The sequence below is a fragment of the Vidua macroura genome, chromosome 11 (genome assembly GCF_024509145.1).
Source record: "Vidua macroura isolate BioBank_ID:100142 chromosome 11, ASM2450914v1, whole genome shotgun sequence".
NCBI lineage: Eukaryota > Metazoa > Chordata > Aves > Passeriformes > Viduidae > Vidua > Vidua macroura.
Window position 1 is genome coordinate 7,174,196 of NC_071581.1, and position 24,302 is coordinate 7,198,497.

The 24,302-nt window shown below is 38.8% G+C and overlaps 2 protein-coding genes across 8 annotated transcripts in view; one reads left to right on the forward strand and one right to left on the reverse strand.

The window, feature by feature from the left end:
* The window catches only part of LOC128812718 (neural-cadherin-like), a 59,332-nt gene extending 58,958 nt beyond the window's left edge, over positions 1-374 (forward strand). The window contains exon 34 of the mRNA XM_053987288.1: positions 151-374. The gene's annotated coding sequence lies outside the window, so the exon portion shown is untranslated. The remainder of the gene's footprint in view (positions 1-150) is intronic.
* The window catches only part of DPY19L3 (dpy-19 like C-mannosyltransferase 3), a 51,737-nt gene that overhangs the window by 13,122 nt on the left and 14,313 nt on the right, over positions 1-24,302 (reverse strand). For 3 of the 7 annotated variants that reach the window (XM_053987289.1, XM_053987290.1, XM_053987291.1), the window contains exons 9-19: positions 23,452-23,583; positions 22,365-22,466; positions 21,832-21,905; positions 21,433-21,591; positions 19,838-19,960; positions 19,384-19,495; positions 18,808-18,864; positions 14,551-14,633; positions 7,843-7,975; positions 7,028-7,186; positions 5,905-6,422 (exon numbers count right to left, since the gene is read on the reverse strand). In XM_053987289.1, the coding sequence (XP_053843264.1) occupies positions 6,261-6,422; positions 7,028-7,186; positions 7,843-7,975; positions 14,551-14,633; positions 18,808-18,864; positions 19,384-19,495; positions 19,838-19,960; positions 21,433-21,591; positions 21,832-21,905; positions 22,365-22,466; positions 23,452-23,583 (1,296 nt within the window). In that variant the 3' untranslated portion in view covers positions 5,905-6,260. Of the gene's footprint in view, positions 1-3,211; positions 3,348-3,523; positions 6,423-7,027; positions 7,187-7,842; positions 7,976-14,550; positions 14,634-18,807; positions 18,865-19,383; positions 19,496-19,837; positions 19,961-21,432; positions 21,592-21,831; positions 21,906-22,364; positions 22,467-23,451; positions 23,584-24,302 lie in introns of those variants that run through there. The other 4 variants (XR_008438803.1, XM_053987294.1, XM_053987293.1 and 1 more) reach the window with 3 other exon arrangements.

Consider the following 24,302-nt stretch of genomic DNA (forward strand, 5'->3'; position numbering starts at 1 on the left):
AATGCACATGGCCTGAGGTGTGCTGGAGCTGAGGGAAGCATGCTGGATGTGCTGTTTCTGGTGCTTTAACGGTTATTTGAAGAAAAAAACACCTTGTCTTTTTCTCATATAATGAAGTCCATGGTGTATTATCCCTCCTGTTTCCCGCAGTGCCCAGTGACAGCCCTGCTCACTGATCACAGGTGCCACTGCGGGGAAAGGAAAAGGTAAGAAGCAGAAAGATGAACTGGAACTTCACTTACACTGTGATAAAATCCCTTTATGCTGCCATACAAGGGCAGAAACTGGATTTGGGCATAACACATGAACCCAGCTGCTTACTACTACGTAATTTTCCAAAGGAAAAGGCCAGGTGTGCTGGCTACATGCCTCAAAGGGGGGGCTGGTCAGCAACTTCAGTAGCAAACAGCACATTTCATCACAATCTCTCATTCCTCATGAGCTGCTAAACTGAGCCTAAAGCAGCCTGAACCGTGCCATTTGCATCTACAACTGTGTCGCTCATGTTTTGTTAAACTCCTTTGATAGAATCATTGCAGGACATATCTGGGGACAAAGAAACATAGGGAAAAACTAACAGCAGTAGCAAGGGATGGAATATTATGCTCTAAATTAATCTGTCCCTTTTTGAAACCATTTAATGTCCAGCTATTATGCTGGATTTTTCTTAAACTTGGCAATATTTGGAAGAGAGAAGGTGCCACTAAATTAATTTTGATTTTTTTTAAAATTGGGACCACTTGTACAGATAAATGGAGTACAATGCAGCAAACCCTTAAGCAGTGCTGTTTCTTCTATGTATAATATGTAAATTATATCTATTATAATATATAAACTATATGTAATATGTCCATCATATATTATGAGCTAATAATATGAATATATCCTAGTTTCTAATGTTTCATTAAAACAAAGCATGAAACAATGTATTGTAACAGACACCGAAACTGCTTTGCTCACAGTAGCTTGCTTTGAGAGGTCTGGCTTTTATTTTTATATATCTATTAAAATCCATAAGTAGGTGAAAGCTGTCTGCAGGCCAGCTCAGTTTGCATGTTTCCCAAATGAGAAATGTTCACACAGTACCTTGTTCTCATGTGCACTTGTGCCACTCTGGAAAACCCTGAGTGCACCATTAAGCACTGTTATACACTGCAGGTGGTGGGCATTGTTCTCTGGAAAACCTAAATCCAGTTTTTACTCACACCCAATGGGTTTGGTTCACAGACGGTACAGTCTCTGTGATTTTGTAATTTTATTGACACATTTATTTGCCTGGCTGAAACATCTTGCAGTGTTCACCAGTCCAGTGTGCCAGCTCCTGTATTCCATCACCTCAGCAGTCACAAACAGGGTATGGAAAATGAACTAAATATATATTGTGCACAAGAATCTATTCCTTCCTGAAACAGCAATAATTTTGTCTACATACCTTGTGTTCTTCCCATACCTATGGACTTGCTGTTGCTTTGGCTGGTTTTAATTTAATTTAGCCTGTAAGCTCCTTGGGGCCAACACTGTCTGTTTGCCTGTGAAGTGTCCTGCCTATCTCAGGCACTGTATAAATAATAAACCGGCCTTCTGTCCCGGATGTCTCTGCCTTGTTTGTGTTTAAGGATGACTGAAGGGCAGACTGTTGAATTAGTTCTCTCTCAGTTTTGATCAGATGCTTCCACAGATGTGAGTCATGGGTGCTGTGCTGCCTGAAAAGCTTCTGCTGGTGGGCTCAGGATCCAGTTACCCACCCAAAAACCACTTTGGGTTTCCCCAGGGGAAAAAGACCTCGTCAAAGCTCTTCCTCCATCCCTGAGGAACTGGTCCCTGTTAGAGTAACAACAAGCACAAGCAGAAGTGGTGCCCAGGAACCCTAAAGGTGACAAATGTGTCCCACACAGCAGCCACAGAGCTGCTGATGTTCAGATGGCTCAGTGCTGTTGCAAATGTTGCTGCCCTGCTGCTGCTTCCTTCCCTGTTACAGCTGTGGCCCTACTCTGTAAGCAAACATGAAAACAACACCCCCAGAGCCTCAGAGCTGCCTCTGCACTCACAGTGAGTCCACCTTGTACAGAGCATACAGACTAAAACAAAAGGGCAGGAAACATTTCCAAACTCCTCTAGGAGCTTGTGTAGATACAATCTCAGTAATAGGACACACTCATTTGCAGCTGTCATGCCCTATTAAAGCCTACTCTTCCTCTTTCCAGAGATAACTAATTAGTTCAATTAATTTATCTGTTTTAATTTGCATGCTGCTCTTTTAATTACTGTGTAATTGCTATTGCTGAAATCATATCCTCACTTGTTCTGCATTTGTACAGGCACACACAAATATTTCAGTGCCTCTGCAGAAAGGCTTATCCCAGCACTGCCATGGCTCCCAGGGAGAACAGCTGGCTTTCCACAGAAAGCTTTGGGTCAGGGGGAAGGAAAAATATTGAATAAAAAACCCCATTGGGTCCCTAGGTAGTGGGATTTGCAATAATCTAGTACTTTTATTAATCTTCTTCCATGTTCTTTACAGACTTTAAACATACAGTAAGAACATTTTATTTAGCATAAAATGTTTGTAAAGGTCTGAAATTTAAATAATCATGTGGATATTAGTATTTAATCTGGCTGCCTGTCAACTACATTAATCTTTGTGGTCTTCCCCTGTTAAAATAACATTCCAAGTACATAACACAGAGCCAAACTATAGGAAAGCTGATTGTCCTTAGGTCTGACCTACTGACCAGCAGGTTTAGGAGGGAAAACAGGGCTGTAAAGAAGCAAGATTAGGTGGGCAGAAGAAATTTGAGCATTTTCTTAATTACAAGAACATTAAACCCACAGCCATCTCCTGGGGACTGAAAGGAGGAGGTTCCCTGGAGCCCAGAATCCCCTCTATCCCCACCACGTGTGGCTCACCATCCCATCAATTACATTAATCCCTAATTAATGCTGGTAACAAACTCCCCCAAGCCCCCTTTAGACCAGTCCTACACATGGGCAGTTTTATCTCCAGCTCTGCACATCCTGCAGCTCCTGCCACAAGAGTCACATCAGGACATCCTACTGCACATACAGCCCTTGAAATGTGCTTCTTCACTCCCAAAGAATGCACCTTTCTGTTCATTAAAAATACTAAACTTGAGCTACAATGTGGAAACAAGCAGGTCCCTGGTGGTCAAAGCATTTAATATATGATTTTATATCTATATAATACACTTAATAAAGAAAAATAATATTTATTTAAATGGATATACTGCCTCAGTCTACTGACCTTACTGGAGTTGACATGCACGGGGTGATGACTGATAAAAATCATGGCTGGTACCTTTAGTTTCTAACAAAGGAAGCCCAGCGAGCTGTTAAAACACAAAGGAGATTCCAAAAGTCAGTGCTATACACAATATAATGAGCTCAAGAAGCCAAAACTTGCTTGTGAAAAATAATTTGCTTTCCTCCATATGGACTGAAACAAAGCTGATTCCCAAACCAGGTCTTTCTCAGCCCATCCCCACATATAAACAAGCAAAAAAAGTGACTTTCAAATTACACAATTTATTTAGTATACAATAGTTGTTACGTCTCTTTACAACAACGTATTATAAAATAACTATGTTAGATCCCACCAGCAGAACACTGAAACAAGAAATGAAAATACACTTATGGATCTCAAAGGCTTTTCTCTCCTAAAAGAGCCCTGGCTCCTTGATAGCATTTTGTCTCTGCAATCTAAAAAAAAAAAGTAATTTATACCACAGTCCCACTGATGACATGCAGCACAAAGTCCTTGTGGCCACCAAGGAGCACTCAGGAGGAGCCCTGTCCCTGCCATTCCCACTGCTGGTTCTCAGAGTTGGTACCTCAGGAACGGGAGGTGCAGCCCTTCCCCCAGCCCTTGTCTCAAGCAGGGGCAGGGAGGAGCTGCTCCCTTGGAGCTGGGAAATGCCTTTGGCCCTCGGCACTTGGATTTACTGTTTGAAGCAGGTTGGTGTCTGAATGCTGCACTACAGTCCCTGGAATAACCCTTAGTGTTAAACCTTTCTGATAATCTCTCATAATACATCTTTCTGTATAAAAAACCCCAAACAAACCAGATTGCACTTGGTAGTTTCTTTGAAAAGGTTGAACTTCTCCTTTGGCAATATTAGAAACTGCATTTTAAAAACAAGTCTGTTTAAAAATAATTACTGTTTCAGTCAGGATTTCTTAATCTCAGCTGTTACTTACAAGTAAATTCTGAAGACAACAGGCTATCAATCACTGGGCCTGGGAATCCCTCCCCTCCACCAAAGGAAAGTCACTGCACCTCTCCAGAAAGATCCAATTGCATTCTGGAACAAGCCATACAGCCCAGACATCTTTTACCTTTTGTGTGCTTGTTTTCAGTTACTGAAGGCACTCACTGAGGGATTCACTGACCCAGGCTTGCAGCAAGAACCACCATGCATCATTACAGGCCTAATTAAAGTTTTAATACTGATGAAAATGTTTTATTATTGTATTATGTTAAACTGCAGTGGTCTCCAACCTCATTAAAGGATACAGGCTAGGAATTACTCAGGAGTTTCAGCTGCTCAATGTAACAACCCAGCTCCTGTCAGTTGTGTGATTTAACACACTGTGCCACAGAGAAAGGCAGAAGGATGTTGAACATTGTTTAATGAGTATTTAGTGAATATAAAATTGTTTTAAGCATGTGACATAACCATCTCCATCTCTTTGGTAATTTACCTTTGTACAACTGAAAGGGAAAACACATCATTTGGAATTGGAGCCCAGCTCAGTTGTGACAGCTAATCTCATTACACATCTTGATTAAATTAAATGTGGAGTTCGCTATCTGTAGCACTTCAAGTTTCCCATCATTAGAAATTAATTGCAGTGGTAATTACTATAACTGAATTATTTGCACAGGCCACAAACAGTCTTATATAGGTGTTCAAATGTTAATTCAACCTGGGCCTAGAGGCACTTGATTATTACAATTCTGTTTTTCGTAACAAACAAATGAGCCTAGTGGATGTCTAATTCAAGATGGAGAGTACTGTGAGGCTTCCAAATTTGATTTTTGATTTCAATCTAAAACCAAATCAGTGCTAAAAACACAGCAAAAATCATGTGGTACCTTCATAACATTTAGAAATCCGATACAAATCACAAAGTTCAGGCTGGTAAAAAGACAAAGGGTACAAACAAATCACAAAATTCTCAGCATTGAGGTCTGGCTTCACTTAATCTTCCATGTCATTTTAAAATACTGGTAGTCTCTGTTTTAGGCTAAAGAACAAGGACACAATGATTTTGTGCTAAAATATAGGGCTTTGTGTCTGAAATAATACAAAACAAAGCTCTACTATCTGAATGTATTTTGATAAACTGGTTTCCTGCTGCTTTAGAGATGAGTTCTTTTGTCCAATTTTGCTATCCTAGTGGGATTCACACGAGGAGAAAAAGGATCCCCTGAAGTTCAGGAAGTATATATATAGGAAAGTGTTCTGAGAATCCAAACTGAGAAATTTGGATTTTTGTTTGTTCTGAGCATTTTACAAGGATACAAACATGCAACAACATGTATCAAGCATGCTCCAGCCTTTTTTCTCACTAAAAATACGTAACACTCCATCATTAAACACTTAATGTTATAAACCAGTTTGTTTCTGATCACTAAAAATGCTGGACCAAAGATTATTTTTCTTAAAAATTGTTTGCTTAATCCGCACTCACTGATTCTGCAATCACACTCACAAAATTGGAAACTCGTATCTGCATACATTCCCAAAGAATTCAAGAAAGAGGCACTGAAAGAGCACAAGGATCTGTCAAAAAGGATCAGACTGTAAGACAATTTAATTTTGTGACTATTTTTAGGATTCAGAAAGGCAATGCTTACTCAGGGCAGGAGCAGCATGGGCTGCTTTCACTGAATTTTTACCATTTCAGAGGAAAATCTGAAGTGCTGAGCAGATTCACAGGCTGCTGCCCTTGTCTTCCAATCAGTTGAAACTGGAAAACAATTACACCCTAAGTATTCTGAGGGTCAGAATTTAAATCAAAATGGTCCCTGCTAGCATTTATTTATGAGTTTATGAAAATTTTGGCAACATCAATAATGTTATCAAAATTAGACTGTCTAAAAAAAGAATCACAGTAATTAAACAAAAAACCATTGGTGCAAAATGTCTTACAAATGTAACCTGTTTGTAAATGTCATCTGCATTTCCTAATGTGGGTCCTAGCAGTAAATACTGAACTTGAAGTCATGGTTGGAAACATTATTTATGTTTGGCAAGTTTGTAAACATGGAATGTTTTGTTCTGAAACACCCTGGTGAAGTGCATGGTGTAAGAAGGAAGGTTTTTTTTTATTTCCTCACAGAAGCGAGGATACAAGGAAGGTTTCAAATCAGGTTCATTCTCTCCCAAGCCATCCATGATCTGCAATGAAATGGAACAGACGGGTGAAATTTCTTTAGCCAATTCACAGTTATAGGCAATAACAAGTTCATAACAACCTCCACAATATATTCACTGGGTCAGGCTGGCCAGGTTTGTTCACAGTAGGAAACAAGTGGGAGGAAGAAAACAGCTTTAAAGCCATAGAGTATCGTCTCTAAATTGATAAAGCTGCTTTGTCAGAGATCCGTATCTGCTTGGGCTTGTGCAGCCTGCTCTGGCTCCAGCTCAGCCCCAGAAATGCCTGAGAACTCCCCTGACACAGAGTGGTAACAGAACCCTCAGGGAACTGAAGCTCTGAAGTGATTTACACCTGGGAGGGAACTCTGCTTGTGTGCTCCTAACCTGGAGCTCGTCAGGAAGTGATTACTTATCCTGCCCAGGCTGAAATTCCCCCTTTATTATTCTCAAATACCCTTAAGAGCAAGAAGTGTTAATTTGGCCATTTTGAGAATGTCTAAAGGCTCCAGTAGGTTTTCCATCCCACAGTGCAAATACACTGAGCTACCTCAGCTCTCAGTAACTGGGTTTCAGAGCCAAGTCAAGCAAAACGTATTTTGTTCCTTGATGTGGCCTGTAACACTCACGTGGCCATTGGCTACGTCCAGCAGGTCGCGCAGGCGGCAGCCCCTGCTGTGCCTCCTCTCGTAGCAAATGCTGTCCTCCAGGATCACGTAGTCCGTGCCAAAGGAGCGCAGGATGCCGTGCACGTCACCGGGAGACCGCTTGGCATAGATCTGGTAGATCTGCAGAACAAGGGAACTGAGCTCCAAGACACACCACATCACCCCTCACTGTTGCTTTGTTTGCTCTGTCATGACTCCTCTATCTTGAGCCAAACAAAGAACTGGGAAACCATGTGAATTAAATATATCGAAACAATCTATAAATGCTTTATTCAGTAAAATCTCCACATGGAGATGTGTGTTATGGCGAGGATGATGCTGGCTACACAACACTGGATGGTGCTGTCAGGCTTTGAGAATGTCTCAAGTCCAGAGAAGGGTAGGTGAAAACAGTCTCCCAGCTGCGTGTGCAATTTCTCAGGGTGGTTTCTATATTAAATGCTGTGTGATGCTCTGTGAACTGAAGGGAGTATCACAGAATGCTCCATGTGGGTTTAACAGCCCAAGTGGGCATGAGGATCTACTGATGCCACAGTAGCCAAACCAGTGCCCGTGGGACTAGCTGGGTGCTCAGGCACAGAGCTGCTGAGACACTCACCAGCTGCCAGAAGTGAGTCAGGAGATCTCAAAGCAGTTGCCTGGGCAACTGACAGTAAGTTATTCCATGAGTAAGCACGTGATGCCTTTTGCAGTGTGCCATTAGGACATTATTGTTTTCTGGAGTGGAGTCAGTGACATGGGCAAGGATTACTATAAAAAAATCAGAAATCTCTTACCTGCTTTGTTCTCTCTCTCAGATTCTTATCCTCATAGTGGGGATGGTTGGTTAGGGTCCGTCCAGTGCACAGTTTGACTCCTGCCAACAGCTGCATGCTCCCAGCAAACACTGCTGTGTTTGGAGTGTTTGACCTAAACAAACGTTGATAAGTCTGAGGAAGTCTCTACAGGGGCATTTTTGCAATGCTTGTGACAGATCAGAAGGAAAAAAAAGACTGCAAAAATATTTTTCTGCTTCTCCTCTATTAAGGGAGCAAACTGTTCAAGCAACTGTGTTTTCTTCAATGCCAAGTGGATAAATTATGATAGTACTCAACTGCAAATAAAAAATTTACTAAGCACTATAAGGAAATCTAAGGAAAACATCCTGACAACTTCAAACTATTTAAATATTTCATACATTTCTCAAGTTCATAAAGTCTCTGAATATTTACAGGTTTCTATATTCTAATTATTTTAATATTTCAAGAAACTTACTGTTACTTAGGTTTGTCTCTGATATATATATAAGGTACTATGGTAAAACCTTCTGTTCCTGTCCTAGCATTCACCATTTACTTGGAATGAAATCTTTGTTTCATGAGACATTACTCTTCCTGTTCTGACAACTGTGGGAGAGAAACTATGAAAAAAGACATCCCAGTTGCAAAAAGCTATGGCACGGGGATGCAGAAGATGCCAGAATAATGCTGTCACTTTTTGTTACTGTAACCTTTGAAATTCCAAATAGAAGTCCAGGTGTTGCAAGATCACCAATAATTGCAAGTACCAATACTGAAAAAAATTATTTTTGCTCACCGTCTTCCCAACAAGTTTACAATCTAAAATATTTGCAAAGACACAACATAAGGGCAGAGCAAAAAGAAAGAGTAAAAATGCCAGGCAATGAACACTCCTGTAATCAGGCTAATTTAAACTGGCCATAGTATGCTGAAGTGTCTTCTAGTGCTTAGTAGGCACATAACCATGGAAGGGTCTGTGAAGACTAAACAAACAGAAAGCAGCACACATTAAATCAACTAAAATGAAATTAGAATGGGAATAGGTGCCTAACATCCCCATGCACACACTAAAGTACTCCAGTAACTGTGACACTTTGAGGTGCACTTTAGGGAACCTTTGGAAACTGCAGCTACACACTCAGTCATCTTTAAGCTCCATGATCAGCTTGAAAATGTTGAGACAAGTATTACATTTTATTATCGCCTTTCAAGAGATTATGCTTAGCAAATGAATTAATGATTACAAAACCTTCCTAAAAAATCTTGAACTGGTACATTAATCTCATCTAGGAAGGCCAGAGATCGTATTTTTAATAGGCCAGTTTAACTTCCCTGATAGACTAGTCCTTCAGCACTTTATAAAACCAGTTTCATTTTAAAGTCTGAAAATATTTAATCTCTTAAGAAATTATTTATTAAAATATTCAAAGCCACAAGTGTCCTAAAGTACATGTTCCATTAAAAGAAATTAATTCATGTTAGAATTTAGTACTATGCAAATGGGATGGCCTTGACAGGCTGTCAGCCAGGACTCATCCCTGGAGCTGTGGGAAAGCACAAGTCTGCAGGACTAAGCTGCAAAGGACATGGGCTGGACTCACAGAGGGACTGGGAAGAGCTTAGACACCCAATTAAAAATTATGATTCTTAAAGCATCTTCAACATGTTTCTGTGTTTATGCCTGGGCCAGGCAACTTCTAATATGACAAGTAGGTTTCTGTGGTTGTTCAAGATTAGTTCAAATTTTAAAACCTCACTGGCTTTACCAAGGCAACCCTGCTCTTCTGATTGCAGATCTGCATTATAATGGACTCTGTAGCAGACTCAAACTTTCTTAAACCCACTCACGCAGCCCCTCCCAACAAGTACCAAAGGCAAAACCACAGGAAAAAAAGCAAACAAACAAAAAAGCCAAACCAGCCTGCAGGCTCTTTTCTTTATAAAGAAAGCTAAAGGGTGATAGTGCCCTTTATTAATAACCTCCTGGTTAAAATGCCTGTCAAAAATGTATAATCACAGAATACACTGAGTTGGAAGGGACCCACAGGGCTCATCCAGTCCAGCTCCTGTCCCTGCCCAGACCCCCCAGCAATCCCCCCTGAGCATCCCTGGCAGCGCTGTCCAAACGCTCCTGGAGCTCTGGCAGCCTCGGGGCTGTGCCCATTCCCTGGGGAGCCTGGGCAGTGCCCAGCACCCTCTGGGGGAAGCAGAACCTTTCCCTGATCTCCAGCCTGAGCCTGCTCTGGTCACAGGGAGCAGATTGGAGCTGCAGCCCCCAGTGAATCTCCCCTCAGAAAATGGATCACGCAGAAAATTCAGGGTTTCCTTTCTCCCCTTTCCAAAAGCACTCACTCCTGCCCAGAAGGGGTGAAATACAGCTGAGTTGCTTTCTTTACTAGACAGAAAGAGTTTTGCTAGCACTTCCTGCTCTCCCTATCCCTTGAAGACAATCTACTGACCCTTGCTTGCTTTTCAAACAACTGCCTTAAGTGCTTTGGTCCAGGGTGGAGTTTAAAATCTGGTGTTCCAAGTAAAGGCAGACGTTTCCCTGAGATTTCCAGGTTTGAAGTTCCAGGAAATGATACTCCTTCAGGTACATCACTGTCCATGTTTTACTGGCCAGCTCAGATGTTCCCAGACCAGCAGGAGCTACTGGAAGCCCCCTTTCCCTGTGCTGCACTGACAGGGCCAGGAGCACAAGTGCTGGATTTCAGTGCCCTGGGCAGAGAGCTGGGAGGTGACACAGAGCCTCAGGCAGCGTCTGCCCTCTCCAATTCCCTCCCCATGAGCTCTTGTGGGTGCCATTGCTGAGTTCTGGGGACAGAGGAGCCCCAAGGAGCATTCCCAGGGCCAGCATGGCTCCTGCATCCCAGGGACGCTCCTGCCAACCTCTGCAGCCAGGGCACCTCCTGTGCTGCACACCCCTGAATGACACTTCTCTATTACACTAAAACCAAGCCATTTTTACAACTGTCTGAGCAAATGATGTATAAAATGAAAGGATAATTTGTTTTTATAGCTCTCTGCCAAGCTCCATACCATACACTGCCCAACCTGCAAACAATTTATTCTCTAGGAAATGTCACTAAATAATGACAAGGACTTACAGGTCAAACTGATTTACATTATATAATTTAAATGCCATTCCAAGCAGACCTGATGGCATTTTGAACAAATAATCTCATTTATTTTTGAAGCTCTAAGCTTTCAACAAGTTAATTACAGCTGAGCTAATGGGTAAACTAAGCACTATATTACAGTGTAGGAACCTTTTCTTTACCTTACACTTAAGAATTTAGAGAATTATATAAATACTAAAGAGTAACTCATTAAAAATGAAAGGGTTTTACAGGAAGTACTTGCACAGACTCTAAAAGTCGTAGTAATTCTTAAACCAAAGAATTTTTGTGAGCTGGTTTTAGGAAGCACTATGGAAAAAATGGCCAACATTGCAATTACAGGTTACATCATTAAAAATCAAATGGCTATTTCTAGTAGAAGTCCTCCAGACTTGAACCCTGTAGTTGGCTTTCAAAGCCATAAAATCTGACAAGTCTCAGATTACTCCTTTACTAGTGCCTGAGTATGGTATGAATCAACAAAGTGAAAGGATTTGAGAAAAGGAGATTCTGAGGAATATGACATGATAGATTTTTTCTTTTTCTTTAAAAGAAAATCTTTTTATTTGCAGAATGCAATATTAAAATACCACAGATTTAGCTGCAGATGATAGGCAGTAAAGCATATTCAGTCACACTGTCATGGTTCTTTTTTTTCCCTCTGGTTTGGAAAGACTGAAAATTGCAAAAATGGAAAATGACAGCCACAAAGAAAGAGCAACAAGATGCATTTTTGTGAATCCCAGCTTCAATTTCATGCATGCAGATTATGCTCACATAAAGAACTGCACCTACACAGTTGGTATAAACCTACTTCTCAGGCACTCTCAAGTTCATGCCTGAAATTTACTCACATGTCTGTCCAACAAAAGCCCAAGAATTTAAGAACAATAATTTAAAAAAATGTGTAATATTGCCTTTAAAGTCTGGAACACGTGTTGATTTCAGTGTGATTACCCTTGAAAATCAGAAATGTAAGTAACAGAGTTAAACTTTAAAGCTGGGTTGAAAATAAAATATAGCCATTAATATAAATTAGTATAAATTACTAAAAGAAAGAACCACCATTGAAACATGGGTGTTTCATTTGCATAACCTTAGGAGCTTTTTGGAAATTTGTGGGGTATCCAAATATACAAATTTGCCTGCTTGTGCCCACACCTGGTTCAGGTACAATTGACATCCAACAATGCTCTGCTGAATCTCAGTCTCAGTTAACTTTTCCGTTGTTTTGGCTGTTGCCCAAGATTTTTACTAACTTTTTCTGTGAGTTTTGGCAACTGCTACTGAAATATTCCACAACCATAGACAGATTTCCCCTTTAAAGGCAGAAGACACTGCTTCTTTAACACTTACCAGGAGTAAACAGAGTAGGGAAGTTCACGCTATTGATTTGCTCATTCTACTGATATTCTTCCCCATCTCACAAATGAGCATGTTGTTCCTGTTGTCTTAGGGAGAAAGACCAAAACTAAGAATTTTAATGTACCTCCCATCTGGGAACAGAATTGTGAACTATCCCTGGAGCATTGGATTCTTGACTTTTTTGTGGGAAAAAACCTAAGAAAATGGGATGGTGGGTAGGAAAAAAAGCAGAAGATTGGGCTATGCAAGATCATTATGTAAAAAATTGTGCTCTGCAATTGTACAGATACAAACCAGTAGATCTTCCTGAAAATGCTATGGCAATTTTAGTGAGGGGAAGAGTAAGAAATGCATCTGCAGACACTTCACAGGGGACAGACTAATAGTTGGCCATTTTTCAGATTGTATATTTGGACAAGTTAATATGCATTTAGAGCTAAGCGGACAGAAGGGTTTTCTTCTTGTGGAGATTGCAAGACAGATGAGTTATTCCTAATTCACTGCTATACATGACAAATTAGAGCTTTTCATACTGAGTTTTAATAATGAATGATTAGTTCCTGACACCAGCCTTGACAGGTCATTAACTACAGCACAACTATCAAGTGTTAGTAAAGAAAAAGTGTTCTCTTACATATCAAACTTAACAAAATCTGTCCCACTTTGAGAAACTTACCATAAATTTTGTTGACTGGTATTTAAAGCATAGATAATTAACTCTCCTTTACAGGAATAATATTTCTAAATACAATAAATTCTAAGTAAAAAAATGCCTCTCTGTAATTGTCTGTCATGACTTGGAATGAAGAGATGACAAGCACCAGTTTAGCATTCTCAGCACTAAGAACACATGAAAAATTACTCTCATTGGAGCCAGTCAAATCCAGTTCATGGCTGGGAATAACTCCACATGCATATTTTATGTATAAATCTATATATAACTCTATATATTGCACACAGGAGACCTGAACTATCAGACATTTACCATCTTTTAATAAAACAGTAGTGCTAAATGGAACTGGCTGGTAAACATTAGTCACAAAAACGTGTCAATAAGGCTGGAAAGATTCTAAATGATGGAAAAAAATCATGGCCTGCTTTCAAAATAAGTCAGTGAAGGCTTGTAATATATTTTACTTCTAAATTACTCCTTCTAGTTTATGGATTAAAGAAATACAACATTATGGAGTGTAAATATGTTGCTATGGGGAGAACAGGCTGGGTGACTGGTTTCACTGAAGTTCATTGCATATGAAGGAAATACTCCAAGGAAATACTTCAAACAGTTCAATATTTAATGTTGTATATTCAGATTTACTTTCAGAATGTTTTCCTCTATAGCTTGAAACCAATTTTCTTTTTTTAAAAATCACTGCCAGAGTTGCAAATAAATACAAGTCCCAGGAATCTCCTGTTCAGAAACTTAACCTGAAAGTTTGTAATGGCTGCTCTATGTTAATAGAGAACATATCCCTTCAGTTCACAGCCCTCCAGAGAACATCCTACCTGGCGTTTTTTCTCAGCATCTTCTACATGAAGTATTCCAAACTGTTTCCACCTAAAAAATACCTTCCTATGCTCTGTGAGAAAGCAGAAGTGAGGAGGTGGGGCTGGAATGATTAACTCACACTCCTGAAAGACTGCACCTATGCTTAACTGTAACAAGTTCAAGTTCAATTAAAAATATTTTGCTTGCAGTTTGGAACAGATGTTGGGATTAATTATAACAAGCAGAAACAACTTAGATTGTTTTCAAGTCCAACAAACAGACTGCAGAATATGGATTTTCCAGCACTACATCCAAGCTTTTTAACATTTACAGAGTTGAGAAGGACGTTAGGTTGGGGGATGGGGGGGGGCTGGGGAATAAAATTATTTCACTGCAGAGGTCTATTAATGTAAAGTAGCTATAATATGATGAGAGAAGCTTGACATCTCCAAATTTACCTCTTCTTGCTGGGAAAACTGTGTCCTTGTGGGAGCAAAGGGATCAGCTGGTTCCCTGATGCACATGGAACACGGCAGTGATACTGAACCCGAGCATGGAGCTGCCCTCCACAGCTGCTCATACCCAACCTCCTTATAACCCACTCACCCTAACTATCCTCACGGGTCACCAGAGTTCACTGCTGAGCTGTGACAAATAAGGACAACACCATAACTAAGAACATTAGATCTACACAAATAGCATTTAACTGAAATAGAGAAAAAATCCTCTTACTTAATCCAGTTCATCAGCTCCACAGTGTCTGGGTCATAGAATTCTCTCAGCTCTGATAGTTCATCCATTATTCCTGGCCAGAACTAAAATGGAAACAAAATAGAACAACCTGAAGACACAGTGAACCAAACAAGTTTTGGATGCTGAAATGTTTTACTTCCTCTTAGCTGGCAAATAATCTTGTCCAGCTCATGGGTAAATTGCAATACATAAGTGTATCTACCTGCTCTTCCTAGGAAGGAGAGGTGGCTGTCACTGCAGGATGAACACACAGTTTCAGAGTTTGAGATCTGCAGCTCCTGCCAGATGATCAACAGGACCAGAACTAACCATTGTCAGTGATGACAAGAGAAGGAAAGGCCTCAGGAATTAAGTTTGGAAAGGAAATATAAAACTAAATAAAAAATGTAGGAAATCTGTAACAGAAGATTATTAGATGTGCTGCAGATGCTATTAATGGTATTTCAGAAGTTTGAATTAAAAGAGACTCACTGAAGGCAAAAATAAAACTGTGACTGAATAACAACAACCAGACCATCAAGGGAAAGCATTTCAAATTTTACTACAAAGAATACATAAATCAAATCCAGAGGAGAGAAAAAAGGATAGAAACTGATTCTGAAAAGCTTAGCCCTCCCATCCAAAAAGCTAAGGGAACAATGATTTATTTAAGGGTTTATTGTTTAAACCAGTGAATATTCCAGGACAGAAGGGAGCAATTAAGGAAGATAATGACAATGCTAATGACAGATTGCTGTGCATCAGTCTTTACTACAGAGGATGTTATGGTGAAACCTATTCCAAACGTGCTTTCTTTAGATAAGGAGGACTGCTGGTTCGAAAATTGAAATGCTACAGGAGAAAGTCTAAGAAAACCCACCTGATAATCTAAAAGGCCATTAATCATCCCATTTTAATGCTCATCCAAGAGTTCAGAAGGAATTTGAATGTGGTGCTGCTGAGTCCCTTAGCAAACACAGGCATTCCTTCGCTAGAAGTGTAATTACATGGCAGGCCTGGGGGCAGGAGGTATAACTGGGCCAATTAAGATTCTCACTAGTGTAACTGCTTCCTTAAAACACTTGTTCAAGTACTCCTGGCATCTCCCAGGTGGAGCCACGGCAGCATCACAACCACGGGGAAGCTTTGGGAAGTACAACAGATACATTTCTGCTCTTCAGAAGCTCTCCCAGGGATTAGTAAATTCAGCTGTTGTGAAAGAAGATTGTGGAGTCTCATAATGAATCAAAATTTCCTCTCTTCATTACTAAACTGCCCTGGACAGCTACACATTCTAAGAGCTTGCAGTCCTTCAGGGTGGAGACAGAAGGAATGGGCTCTGCTTTGCTTTTCAGTCAGTGCAGCCTGCCCTGTAACCTCCTGAGGAGCCAGTGGCACAGCTCCCTGCTCAGTGCTGGGGCTATTCCATGGCATTCCCTCTGTAAAGGTTTTTTAATTCACAGTACTGCAAGTTTTGAGTGACTACAAGCAGTTTCTACTGGAGGAAAACTTTGGTCATGGGGCTTGCTATTACTGAATTGAAAAATTTCCAGGTAGCACAACATTTGATTAGTAGAACCAAGAGAAAACTAAGGTACTTCAGGAGCTCCAAATACAAGAGAATGACAAATAAAAAGTAAAGCATATGAAAATATGCACCAGTAACACTAACAGAACTTTGTCTTGTAAATCGAGTATATGTCAGATTGAAAAAAAGTCTGGTGATACCAGGAGAGGATAAAAAGAACAGATGGAGCACATAAGGGATGTAACAAACTGCTCAAAAGAGAGAGGGAAATGAAGGAGGTTTCCAACTTGTAACAGTGCTTGTCTTTGGGGTCAAAGTCTTCAGGAAAAGAAACCAGTTGTCAAGTGGCTTAAATTAGTCCTGAACTGAAGCTGTTCAGTACAGCCAAAGACTGCTCAGATCATGGGTATATGTTGCATAAATGTCCATGTTTGGAGCAAAAGGACTTGGCTGGGGTGAAGATAAAAATGTAGCTGCAGAAGTAATAGGAATACAGAGTTTACTCTTAGAGAGAAATCAAGATTATTTGGCAATCCTTGGAATTAGAATGCTCAAGCTCAGGATCTCACCTTAAGTACCAACAATTTATTCGGAAATTATTGACATGCAAACCCAAATTGCTGAGCAGTATTGTGAAGTTAAAATACAATGAACACAGATAAAGGTGAAACCTACCTAAAAAGTGTAAGAAGTGAAACATAAATACTACTTGGTACTGCTTTATGCATGTGTTGTGTTATCTGCAGCACAGCTAAAGTAAGCATGGAAATACTTCAGCATTTTCACTTTATCTGAAAGATGTTTGCACTGTAATAATGAAAATCACATGTAAACAGGAATACAGATGTCTTACAGGTCTCAAAACATCCTGTACCTGAAATCTGAAAGAAAGCCAGCACTGTAGCTGCAGCTGCATCTCAATAAATTATCGTTCAAGTGATGTATTTGGGGCTGTAGTAACCACATGCCTCAAAAGAGGCTTTCATTGGCTTATTCAGGATTAGGTTAATAATCCCATAAAAGTCCTATTTTGAGGAACTGCACTGAGGAATAGTTCTTCTGACAAATATAACAGATAATGAAACACCAAACTGCCCTCCTACAAATTCAAGAAAACCAGCCCTGATGGCCAGTTAACTTTGTGGTGTACAGAGAAACTGCCCCTGCAATCTGAGCAGTCAGTGACTGAACAGATAAATTCTTGTCTGGAAAAGAGAAGGATAACTAAGTCTCTGTTCCAAAAATCTGCTTCCACTGTCTGTTTATAAGGTTTTAGAGAGAGAATATAAAACCACACTCTCACAGAAGCAATGGGTACTTTCTGGATCTCTCTCTAAGAATTCTTGTCTGACCACTGCCAAGGCACCTTGGACAAGAGCCTTGTGGGTCCCTTCCAGCTCAGAATATTCTGTGATTCCCTCAGGCTTCTCATCAACTCTTTCAGCTTTGCAGAAAAGACCCACAGAGAGATCCACTCTTCTGGTAGCTCAACTGCAAGAACTGACTCAGGACAAAAAACAACTGAGGTGACAAATTTCTCATTCCTACTGAGAAATTTGAAAAATAGTATTTTTAATGTCAATAAAAATGATTTCCTCTATTTAGAAGAAACATGAAAATGATGCTTTTCAAGCAGACTGAGCACAACTAATGACTGCTCTAAAGCCCATGAAATCAGTGGTTTCTGTTGACTTCAGAATTGAATCTGACAGAATTTACATCTGCTTATGAAGAGTGGGAGGAAAATTATTCCTAGTGATCTGTCACATTAGACTACCAGAATGTCATGCTCTTGGTATCCCCCCTGTCACAAGAAATGGCATTGTTTCTGTCATATTCAGAGATGATGAAAATGGCAAATGACTTCCTAACAGTCACATCAGTGGACAAAAAGAGTCCTCTAACAGAACAATAAGACAAGTTTAAAACAGTATTTTTTGACTTTTTATTTCAGTTTTAGAGGGGGAACACAATATTGGAGTGAACTCTATTAGCAGCTTTCTTAACTGCTTCACTACTGCCTTTTGAACTGTAACAATGAAATGTATCTTGCCTTTTTCTGAAGGGAATTATTTAACAGTGTATTTTCATCTCAGACTAGTTACTGCAGAAACAACTTCTCCATCAAAGCAGACTCTAAATTTTTTGTCTTTGTGAGTACAGATTAAAAGAATGGTTTGCCCACTAAATCAGTGTTCTAAATCTCACTGCTATGACTGATAATCCAGTACACGTTACTGATTTAGGTATGTTTTATGCAGTTACATTTAAGTGTTTGACAATAATAATATTCTGTTTCTGGAACAGACAGAAGACAAACCAGGTACTTGACTATTTAATAATTGTGAACATATGAGATGAGGCACAGCAGTAGAGATTATGATTATTTCTGCTCCTACAATAAATCATATGACAATGTGACGATCTGCATTTTATCCACAACTTAGTTAAAACCAAAAGAGACAACTCCCATTTCCATAAAATCATGCATTCAAATAACACCTGCTACTTACACATACAATCAGATAAACATTTGTGTCTATTATCTTATTTGGATCAAATAAGCCCAACTGATCCTTCACAGACAATTCTGTACACACAGCTATCCTCATTTTTAAAATTCAGTTACAATTCTTGTATGTAGTTACTAGTAAGACAAACCTTCTAGGAGAAAGGAAAAACTTAATGCAACTAAAATATGCCAAAACACTGAGAAAAAAAATTCTTACCTTAAATGAAATGTAAAGTAATGTAATTATTGGTATAGAATACCGAATCACCTGTGTCTATGAGAAATTGAAAAAAAAATTGGTTATTTTGTTGATACATTTAATAGACTTAATTTTTAATGTATTGATATCTGAAATATTTAACATGTAGTGGAATTTAAGAGACTGAATTTTAAGCCCATATTCTGATTTTATTTTCAAGTAAAACCCTAATTACAGACCCATCACAAAAGATGGATTTATATCTTTAAATATGTATTCCACAAGGTGGAAAATACTGTCACTCAATATAACTAATTGCAACGGTCTTCTCAGACTGCTGATGATTTCTTAATATGGAGACTTTTTTAGTAAAATTATGGTTATTTTTCATAGCTACATCTATATTGCCACCTAGTGTATTCCAATGGAATTGTTTAATATAGAAGCCACCATAAAATCAATTTTACTTACTAAATTTATATAAACATCCAGCAGAGATACCTGGTTTGAGAGAACTAAAAGCAATATTCAACCCTGAGCCTTGACTTGGTTCAGATGCAGCCCAAGGCCCAGTGGATGAAAGGCAGTGCTCACCCTCTGGGACGTGTAGAGATGGAGACACTTCAGGATGAGTTTCCAAACCTCTGTACTGCACAGGCCAAAGGATGCAAATACACACATGTGGGATGTCCAGAGGTACTTCATCCTGAAAGAACACAAGCTTTCCATGATCATTTGGAGCTTTGCAAAGCTGCTTGTGAGAGCAGTTAATGTCTAGAGAAATTCTGAACAGAGTTTTCTTGGACTTTCATGCCTCTGAAATAAGTGAGCACAGGACTGACACTGCACTTTGCTACGCATGTCTGTCCCCAAACTTCCATTCTTTCTGGCAGAATTTGGGAAATGTCTCAGTCTACAAGTAGAAACACACTAGGGAGATAAAGAAGGTTCATGATCCTATCAGTTTGTGGTCAACATATTTTACACTCTTATAAAAATAGACTCAATCATCTGAACAAGCCCTTAGTAGAATAAAAAAAAAACATACCTCATTGTGCTTAACGCCAGACATCCAAAAAGAACTGTGTGAACTAAGCTGTAGGCAGCATCAGGCTTCAGTGTCACTGTATATTCTTCCTTTTTTTCCTTAAAATGGACTTGATCTGAACCACTAATTGAAGGAAAAGTGTTATATTAGGTTGTGTAACGTATTTCATACAATGATCTGCATTTTAAAAAGCACTGGATCTTTCTGAGGCCAGAAACAACAACCATTGCTATGAGCCCTCAACCTTCTATTCTATCTATGATATAATTTAGCCTGATGCCACCAACTTGATGCAGCATCAGGTATTTCTTTTCATGTGCAGATTTCTGGAAATGCAATTTTACATGAACTTGATTAGAATAATGAGATAAAATTGTATACAGCAAGGCAAGCTTGGTTTCTTTTTTGAAGCAGCTATTCCTGTGTTCAGAGGGCTTTTGATGAGAGTGAAGAATTTAACTGTGATTTGTGGGGCTGTGCTGGTATGTCTGGATGTTACTAAAGCCAAAGACTGGAAGCAGAGTTAGGGAAAATGAGCCCTGAAGGAGCTCCCTGAGGGAGTGATTATTGCTTGAGGTGTCTAGCCTTGTGAAAAAAAAAAAGCTGCTTCAGTTTGTGGGGTTTTCCTGTTTTTTCAGAGCAGGAAATAAGTGAGATAAATGCATTAAAAATTAAGGACATGTTTGGGATTACATCTAGGCTTACAGAAAATAAGAGCTGCAGAATCTTTATTTTTAAAATTGACTGATCCAGTAAGTTTTTAAAGAGGCTGGTTGAATAGTACCAGAATTATTTACAGATGACTGACATTTGACAATTACTACTGTAATATGTAATTGTCATAACGTAGTTTTGGAATGTCTTGGATACTCTCCCTTTCTCTTGCTCTCCCTCCTTTTTATCCAGTCTTCCCTAAAATCTCTGATAGTGACACTAGTGAGGTGACACTCCTTGAATTTTTGCTTAATCAAGTTTTATATGATCCCTTCTACCTTTTGCCCTGGTTGTACAAGTAAAACTGAGAGCTCTATAATGAACCATTTTTTTTTAAATAACATTTCTATCTGATTTTCTTCTGTGTTCTGTAGATGCCTCAGAATCCCACAGATTAGCTCTGGGAACTGCCAGCAGTGATGCACAGTTACAGCTCCTGCCCCTTCCCACAGATCACAAAGTTCAGCACAGACTATTCCAGCTCATTTCTGGGCAGTTTGAGGGTAACACCTGGGAAATCTGTGATTTGGAGTGCGCTGCACAGGGAAAATGGGATGGACTAAAGAAACAAACAATGTTTTAGATAAAAACATCCCTCCCCTGCTTCTCCTCATCCCAAAAAACCCAACCAACATTATACATACTGCAAAACTTCAGCAGCACAGAGCTTGACTGAATCTAGGGAAGGATGTTCCTTTGATTACATTTTTAGCTTCAACTGGAAGTTACTTATTCTGCCTGATTTCTCTCTCATACACCCCACTCCTCAGTAGCTGTGCAAAGCAATGCTGTATTTGCTGCTGTGCTCACCTGTCAGTTCCTCAGCCAGCTGAAGAAAAGAAAATTGATAAAAATGTGAATTTTCTTAAAACTGTATTTACCTGAGGTTCCGAAAGGCAACAATTACAGCTGCTACTGTCAGAAGGAAGAGAACAAATCCATAGACGTAAAAAAGTAATGTACTGGAGAGTCTTGAGAAAGTATTTAAAGGTAGCAAACCAAAGGCTTCTTCACAAAGATACAGATTAGCATCAAAATCTCTAAAAAAAAAAATAAACACCTTTGTCCATCATGTATTTCATAACTTGATGTCAAAAAGGATCAAAGTTTCCTTTCTTCTCAAGAAATTATAAAGTCACAGTTGTGCAGATTATTCTTAGGGCAAGTATGACATAAGGATAAGGTAAAACTGATTTATTGCACACATTTGAAATAGAAACAACCTGAAAGCTTCAATTAAAGAAGTCAAACAAAAAAGCAAAACTGCAGCTAAATCATACCTTGTTGCTCCAAATCCAAATTTTGCTTTCAGGAATTTGAATATATGCTCATCTGACTCAAGATTAAGAATTTTCTACAAAGGGGGGGAAGAGAAAGGAAATTATATTTTAAATATCAAAAATGTCACACAATAAATAGCTTTTTTTTTCATTTAAATGAAACTGTAAAGCAACACAGGCGTACTAGGATGGGTGCTTTGCAATCAAAGAAGCATTCAGTTTTAACTGCATTAACTGAAAAGAAAATTCAGTGAAAAACTTTGCAAATGCTCAACAGTATAGATCTACAGCTGATATAAAATTACAGGTGAGCTTCAAGTTAACACCAATTATTTGGTGTTAATTTATGAAGTGATTTTCAAATCCATATACCAAAGATTAGCAAAACCATCTTTAATTTCTAAAATGCAGTTTCTGAGATGCAGAAAAATCTCACTGCAGTTTTTGTTCAATGATATTCCTGCAGATGGTTAACAAATAGCTTTTAACATAATACAATGCATAATTTTTGATATTAAAAATTATTTGCCTACCTTAATGAATTTATTTATTAGGAGAGTCAAGCACAAGACTAGTAGAACATGGAGGATAAGTTTCCCAAGCCTATTAAGCAAGCCACCCTTTTTTAGGTTTTTCTACAAAGAAGAAAATATTAGTATTTCAGTCCTTTTTTTTTTTTTTTATGTATTTGGAACAAAATCATTACAGGCTATTTTAAACAACTGTGATCTGCTAATCCTGAGCAGCGCCAAATTTGCATTAGGGTCATTTAAGCAAAAATGGACACAGAAACAAGAAGCCAGAATAAAGATATACTTCTTGCACAAAACTGAAGGGACAATGTCATAAAAGCTCTGATCTGGCAGAGTTTTGGAAGCAACGAAAAAGCCTTTCTTTGGCAGCAGCCCTAGTGTACTTACAGAACTTATTCCCTAATTTCCACAATCTTGTGTGCCTTTTGAAATACCTACTCATTACACCTTTCACTAAACATGAGAAAGGATCTTCTGGCTCTGTCAGTTGATAGGGTTTTGAGCAATTTTCCAATTACAAGCTCCAGATCCAGACGAGCTGCTCACAGGTAACTGGGAATAGCTGCAGACAATAGGAATGGCCCTGTAAACTCCTTTCTTGTGGTCAGAGGCTGTCACCAATGCCAGAATCAGAAAAAAAAAGCACTCTAACTACAGTAAAAAAAACTAATCTTAGAAAGAAGCAATGGATTTCAGGAAGCTGAACTCGACACGAGCCTAGCTGTCCTAGTTGTTACAGATTATTTTGTTGGAGGCAGATCCATAAATGCAAGCCAAGTCCTGCTGAAACAGGTGTAAAGTCCATTTATGCAATTGTTTTTTCAGGATCCAATCTGCAGCTTGCACAATCATTAATGTTAATAGCAATCATGGAATTATGATGTCTGATGTGCTTGGTTAAGCTGCAGTTAGTGTAATGGAAATCATTATTTGATCAGGCAATGTTTGGGTTGCTGTATGCTATAGTAATTCCTCTAATTGGTATTACTAAATGAAAATTATAATGCATCTAAATTACTCATTCACACACACACACACACACACACATATAAAAATGCTCTTTATTTAGTACTATTTTGCTACCTACCTGGATTGTTCTTGCTATTAAGACAGAAATATTAAAACTTATAAGTAATGATCCAAGAATCATAGAATTGAAGAACTGTAGGACACAGACCAGCAGTAACCCAGAAATCTGAATGATATAGAGCCATGTAACCTGTAACAATAATGAGATTTTTATGTCTATAAAACTTTACAAAAATAGGTGCTTTTCTCTGAATATAATTTATACTTTTTATAAATTATATAAATTATTATAATTTATAATTTTTATATTTATAATTTATTTCAACATCAATTATTTTTGCAAATAATGAATCATCTTGCAGTAAATAATTACATTTAAAGCCATTACTGTATCCTTTTTATATTTATGTCCTGAACTACTTAGGTTAATATTTTATGCCCATTTTATATTTAAGGAAGCCTGATCCTCTAATCAAGGAGACTAATTGCTGATTATAGCTCATTATAACCACAGTGTGAGGAAAATATTAATTACCTAATATTTGGAAGATGTTTTTATTTCCTTTAGTCCAAGAAGTGTTTCTGTAGCCTCTGTGATGTCTTTATGACTAAAGAGTTATGGCTCAGTGCAGTTCAGCAAACAAACATCATCTGCCTTCTCAAATTTTTCAAAAATAGTTCAGTATAATCCCTTCTGGGTTATGCAAAACTCTGATCAGTGTTCAGCTCAATGTAAACACCAAACCCCAGCTGATTTTCTGACACAGTGGTACCAAAATATACATTTTACCTCACACAAAGATCCCAAGTTCAGTCTAGTGTTACAGCAGTAAATCAGTATCTAAGAGCCCAGTAAGCTCCAAGAATTCTAAGCAGTGCTGTTCTGAAAATGAGTACAGACACGGTGTG